Consider the following 6,692-nt stretch of genomic DNA (forward strand, 5'->3'; position numbering starts at 1 on the left):
GATAGATCTATCTGCAACTGTTTGAGGACCCTCCAAACCATTTTCCATATGGGGTTGTACCATTTTGCATTCCCACCAACAATGTATGAGAGTTCCTTTTTCTCCGCAACCACGCTAGCATTTATCTTTCGGTGTCTTTTGGATTTTGGCCATCCTAACTGGGGTGAGATGGTATCTCAGTGTGGTTTTGATTTGCATTTCCTGGATGCTGAGTGATGTTGAGCATTTTTTCATATGACTGTTGGCCATTTGTATATCTTCTTTAGAGAAATGCCTGCTTAGCTCTTTTGCCCATTTTTTAATTGGGTTGCTTGTTTTTTTCTTGTAAAGTTGTTTGATTTCCTTATATATTCTGGATATTAGTCCTTTGTCAGATGTGTATTTTGCAAATATTTTCTCCCACTCTGTTGGTTGTCTTTTAGCTCTGTTAATTGTTTCTTTTGCAAACACCCATTGTGGAACAATTTCTCAAAATCCTGAAAAACATTTTCCCAGCTAAGAACACTGGCGGTGGGCAATGCAGAAGCTCCTCATGCCCTCATGCCTCCAAAAGCTACCTGGCCTAAAATTTTTTCCAAAAAACTAAAAAGAAACCTTCCATCATTCTCCTGCTTATACAAATTTGAAGAAAGAGAGAAACTGGTTCTACCTTCTTTCTTTCCTCTCTCCTATAACGGAGAGAAAGTCAAGGAAGGGTCAAGAACTTGCAGTATGGGATCAGACAGACCTGGGTTTAAATCATAACTCTACACTTAATGGCTAAACAATCCCAGAAAAATGATTTAAGCTCTCTGAGTTTCAGTTTCCTGGTCTGCAAAGTGGGAGTAACCATTTGATACCTTCCAGGGTTGCTGAAGGGATTCAACGAGGTGATGTCTGTAAAGTGCTTAGCACAGTGTCTGCCGCTGGTAAAAGTTTAAATGATGGTGCCTTTAGGTATTATAAGTGGCACTGTTGTTATCATCTGTACTTGTTTCAGCTCAGGTGACCCAGTTATTCCTAAAAAGACTTAGGAAATACTTCTGTTCTTGGACTCCATGTAACTCTAAGTAAAATAACTGATGCATGTGCCTGACCGAATACCAGCTAACTCAGGCCCTGTCCTACTCAAGCATGGCAGCGAGGTCAATGTGCTCAGGTACACGGCCAAAGGCCAGATCTACTTCTCCAGACACTGATGGGGAGGGTGGACGGGGGTAGGGGACATTTCCTGTCTTTTCCTATCACAACAGCAAGAGTATCGGAGCAGTCACTTCAACAGGGGAGACAGTTGGCATTCCTGGGAGCTCTTTATCAGCTAGAAAAAACAACAAGACTGGAATCTGGGACTATAGGCTCATGCTGAAATTCCAGGCACAGGTACAAGCCCAATGCTGGGACTTATTAATACTACTAATGGGCCAAGCCCGTGGCGCACTCCAGAGAGTGCAGCGCTGGGAGTGCAGCAACGCTCCTGCCACGGGTTCGGATCCTATATAGGAATGGCCGGTGCGCTCACTGGCTGAGCGCAGTGCGGGCAACACCACACCAAGGGTTGTGATTCCCTTACCAGCCACGAAAAAGACAAAAAAAAAAAATACTACTAATAATAGCCACTACTCTGAGCGCTTTCTGGACCATAGGCACTGTCCCAGACACCTTACATAGTTTTCATCAAATCCTGAAATCGTCTCCTTTTTTTCAATAAACTTTCTTTATTGAAGTATAGTATATGTAAAGGAGTATGTAAATCATGAATACACAAATTTATGCTACTTTATAAATGAATTATACTGTGTAACTATCACTAGACCAAGAAATAGGACACTTCCAGCTCTCCAGGAGATACCCTTAGGCCCCCTTCCAATAATTACTCTCTTCTGCCCAAAACTGACCACTATCCTGAAATCTAACACCGTAGAGGAGTTTATGGAAATAGAATAATATGATATGATATGTACTTTTATGTGCTGGCTTCTTTTGCCCAACATTATGTTTATTAGATTCATCCATTCATGCCATTGCTGCAAATGGCATTCCTTTGCTCATTTTCATTTCTGTATTGTACTCCTTTGTATAAATACACTAGAATTTATCCTGCCATTGACAGCCATTTGGGATGCTTTGAGTTCAGTGGCTGTTATAGGTAATGCTGTTAAGGACATTCTTGCACATGTCTTTTGGTGAGAGTATGTACACAGTGCTGTTAGGAATATTCCTATGTGTGGAATCACTGGGTTGTAGGACATGCTTTTGTAGATGCTGCCAAACAGATTTCTAAAGTGGTAATGAGGTAAGGATTCATAATCTCATTTAACAAATGTTACAACTGAAATTCAAAGACCTGAAATAACTTGCCCAGTGTTACAGCTGTTAAGCGGAAGACATGGGAGTCAACCCTTCCTCTTCCCTTCACACAGTACCGAGGATCTCCAGAGAAAACCCAACAGAAGAGAGAAGCAGAAGTGTGAAGGCAGCAAACCGCCCAAGTCCCAACCTTTTGGAGAAAACTGACAGCTTGCATTTAAATGCCTTTCAAAATATTTTCTCATACCTTCCTTTTAAAAAAATGTTAGAATGGGTGGAGTAGGAATTATGATTCTCATTTGAGAATCAAGAAAAGTAGGGCTCTAAGAGTCTCGAATTGCTGGAGACAGGCACTTTGTGACTCTACACTGTGAATTCAGCCAGTGCACCTCTCTCAGGCTAAAGGTCATGACTCTGGGGCTAGAAAATCCTTTTGTATTCAAGGTTCAAAATATAAGAGAATTGAAGCCTCCCAGGCCAAGAACCCTCTCACATTTAGGGTTCAGACCAGGTGGGGCCAGGAACAAGCTAGCGGGAACCTGCCCATCAGCAACTTTCTTTCTATGCAAGATTTTACATCTGCCCACACCAACCCAGTAATTCTACATTTCAGCCCATTTGAGGGGATTCTGGAACTCTTGGGAAAACTGTACTGCTTGGAGCAGGTCACCAGAAAAGCCTCACTGACTGATTTAGAACATCTTGCATCGAAAATTGGCAATCCTACTCCTGTCTGTAAGCCTGGCATAGACTCCTCCTTCTGCTACCAATGTGCTGTTTCTCTAGGACTTTTGTAAAAACCCTTGGCCTCTGCAACATCAAATAGGAGTTCTTCATTAGAAAACTTTCACTAAAAAAATAAACAGTAATGCAAACGTGGTGTTTAGATTAACTAAACCTTTGCCTTTTGTCTTTTTTTTTCTTTATATTTTTGGCCCTGGGAACCTGCTCATTTTTATTCCAAAACTGTTGTCTGGAACCAATTAACTTTAGTCAGCTTTTCAGCGACCTTTGAATAGGACTTAAACAAAAGAGTCAGGATTTCCTATCTGTTCGGACATTTCAGTTACTCTTCCACGGCTGTTTTCTAAAGATGGTGAAAAATCAATACTCTCTCCAGGACAGGCAGCAGAAAACCATCACAGCATAGAACTTAACTCTGGAATGGCCAGGACGATTTGAGCAGCAATCTGGTTTAATGAGGAAACCCTTGGAAGGTTTGAGTGACTTGCCCCATATCCCTCAATGAGCTAATGCATCTGTGGGGGCATGAACAGATGGTTCCCTCATCTGGCTAGGAATTTACTCAGCCTTGTCTGTTTGAGAATCATATAAAAGCCGCAGGCTAGATGCAGGGATTGCTGAAGAAATTAGGGTAACCTCACATAGTAAGGTGGATGGAGAGCTCTATCTTATCCAGAAAGGGGGCTTTAATTAGCATTTTGTGTTTCTAGGGTTGAAAAAAGAAAAGTCAAGCAACTACTGCCCACGGTGGATCCATATAGAGGGAGAGGAGGCAGTAAGAGGTTTAGTTTACACAAGGGCTAGATGCCCAGCACGATTTTGAAATAGCATTCCCAGTGGCTGGTGACAGGTGGGACTTGGATGAGAGGGTGATGTCACAGTCCCCTGAAGGACTCCCACAGCCACTGTTGAAGGTGGAAAAACCAGGTCTTACCATGAGGCTGTTAAAGGCAAAGACAGCAACCCCCACTGGTGAGACTGTGTCTTTTCCCACACCAATGAGAAAGCCACACGCATCTACTTTCGAGGCAGTATAAATCTCTAGAGTTTCGGGACAATAGTGGGAGGGGAGCCCCAAGAAGGAAATCTTGGACTTCTTGCCAAGCTGACACATAGGGTTAGAGGAGATGGGACTTGGTGCACTAAATTTGAGGCACTGTTCACGCTGCCTCCATTTGAGAATTGACAATGACTGATAGAATTGGCCTGGAGCATTATCCTTTTCCCTAGTATGTGCCAAAGCATTTACTCTGAAAATTCTGAAGTTCAAGCTGTCAGACTCCAAAAGATCAATTTGTTCACAACTTGGTCAGGTGTCTAAGCTCAAAACATGATGTGTCACATGTTATACGAGGTTACTTCAAAAAGTTCACAACAAAATAGAATTAAAAGATAATACAAATCTTTTCTTGAACTTTTTGAAGTACCCTCATATAAGACAAACAAAACTAGGTGGGCTAAATAACCACTTAGACATCAAAGGATTCCAAAGAAAGACTTCTAAAATGATTTTATAAAATTTCAGAGATCTCCTGGGAACCTGCCGATTTGCAGCAAGTGCGTGAAAGCTCAACATCCCACCTTCCTGCTCTGAGCTCCATGCTCCACGGGAGAGATCCTCTAAGTCTTCCTTCTCAGAGCTCCTCTCATCACCCAACAGCACTGTCCTCACCCGGGAGCTTGTTAGAAATGCAGATCTCGGACCCAAATGATTGAATCAGAATCTGCATTTTACCCGGATCCTCAAGATATTCTGCGCACTAAGCAGAGCGATGGGCACACCAGCAGGCTCTTGAAGCTGCTGCCACATTGGACATCTCACCATGCCTGGAGCCTAGTCCTCTGGGACACCTTGCCCCTGAAATTAAAAGCCTGCACCACAGAGAACAGCATCTCTTCCTGGAAGCATCTGTATGACCCACCTGCATGAAGGATATATCAAGGGGGAAGAAATAAACTCCCAGAGCCTGTCATTGCCCTTCAATGAGAGGGAAAATAATTTTGTGGGGCTGCTCAGAAGACTTGATTTCATGGCCAGGGCTGTGCTGGCACTGAGGTTGCCACCACCCCAGGTTTGCTCACTTGGTCTGGAGTGGCGGGTCCATACTCGGCAGTCCCCAGAGGCCTCCAGTGCCTGAGTGTACTTCCTCTTCTTGGTTGGTGGCGAGGAGACTCTAAAATCAAGACACCAAAATGAAGATTAGGATTCTTCTTTGCTCTCCATGTTATATTAAATTAAATTTCATTTCCCAGGTCTCTGCTCTCTGCTTTCCTAAGTCTAATTCCAATTACTTAAGGTTCATTGAGCCCTCCTAGTCTGAAACTTAGTTTTCCTTTATCCAACAGATCTTTGATTCACCTATTTGAAAAATAATAAACTGACAACATGTTCAAAGGCAAAGAACTTACTGAGACGGAGGAGATACGGACTTAAAATACCAGTATACGTTTACACCTGAGAATTTTTTTCACAGGGAGTTGTACCACAATTTTTGATGGCCTTTACTCTTTTTGCCACCCTCTAAATCCAGAAGGAGAAATAAAAAGGAGAAAGGGAAGAAAGAAGAAAAGAACATGAAATGATGCTTAATTAACAGATATTTTTCTGAGAGCTCATTCACAAATCCCCTTGAGTAGTCCAGCAGAGGCTGCAGAAGCAAAGAGCGCCTCCTTCATCACCCAGAATCTCCCCATATATTTCTGACATTTTAGCTTTTCATTGAATGATGACCTTAGGCATAGTGGGTTTTAATTAAAAGATTGTCTAAGCCAAGAACACTAGGCCTTGTCCTGTACGCATCTCAACACTGCCATCTCCTGGACAGGAGTCCACTGTCCCTTCTCTCTCTGTCACTGCCTTGGGGCTGGCTGCTCTGAGGCTATCTGCTGAGGTCTTTCATAACTAAATATCTTGGCCTTTACCCAGGGCTGTGGCAACGAGGCTGCTGGTGGTAAGAACAACTCATCTTCAGATGGGAGGACACGGATTGGTCCAGGGGGGTGGTGGGATGACTGGTGTGTGGGGAGCAGTTGTAAAAGCTGCCATGGGTTTCGCCAGAGTCACTCATTCCGGATGTGCTCTGCAGGTGCACAGGCAACATCCCAGGTGCAGCTGCAGAGTGGAGAAAAGTTGGTGAAGTCCTCCCCGCTGCAGGCCTCAGGGTCTGGTAGCATGCACCTGGGGGAAGACACAAGCAAGAAGTGCCTCTGGTTCTCACCGCCCAGAGTCCAATAAGAAGAGCAACAGTGCAGGAGATGCTGAAGGTGGATGGCACTCACCTTTGACCTGCGGAGGAGAGCATGGGTCTGATGCAGAATAGGGTGGGGTATCTGGGAGCTGGCGTTGCCTGGGAATTAGAGACATGCATTGCTTTTTGTTTTACTCTTTTCTGTTATACTTTTGTCACAAACGGGAGGCAGCCCTCAGTGTACAGCACCCACAGTGACGGTTTCAGGTGCTGGAGGAGTCAAGCCCATCAGACCTTGCCCAGCACTATGCTGTGTTTAAGTGAGTGGGATTTGAGTCCCAGCTCTTCCACTTCCTAGATGTGTATCCATGAACAAGTACTTAACCCCTCCAGGCCTCCATTTCCTCACCTACAAAATGAGAATAATTAACACTGACCTCACAGCTTTGTTGTGATAATTAGGTGAGATAATGT

At 43.8% G+C, this 6,692-nt stretch overlaps 1 protein-coding gene across 1 annotated transcript in view; it reads right to left on the reverse strand.

Moving 5' to 3' along the window:
- MYRFL (myelin regulatory factor-like) overlaps positions 1–6,394 on the reverse strand; it is an 82,650-nt gene extending 76,256 nt beyond the window's left edge. Inside the window, exons 1-3 of the mRNA XM_008591505.1 lie at positions 6,310–6,394; positions 5,953–6,208; positions 5,113–5,204 (exon numbers count right to left, since the gene is read on the reverse strand). Of these exons, the coding sequence (XP_008589727.1) occupies positions 5,113–5,204; positions 5,953–6,208; positions 6,310–6,394 (433 nt within the window). The remainder of the gene's footprint in view (positions 1–5,112; positions 5,205–5,952; positions 6,209–6,309) is intronic.
- Between the last annotated feature and the right edge of the window lie 298 nt (positions 6,395–6,692).

The sequence above is a fragment of the Galeopterus variegatus genome, unplaced genomic scaffold (assembly GCF_000696425.1).
Source record: "Galeopterus variegatus unplaced genomic scaffold, G_variegatus-3.0.2 Scaffold6972, whole genome shotgun sequence".
NCBI lineage: Eukaryota > Metazoa > Chordata > Mammalia > Dermoptera > Cynocephalidae > Galeopterus > Galeopterus variegatus.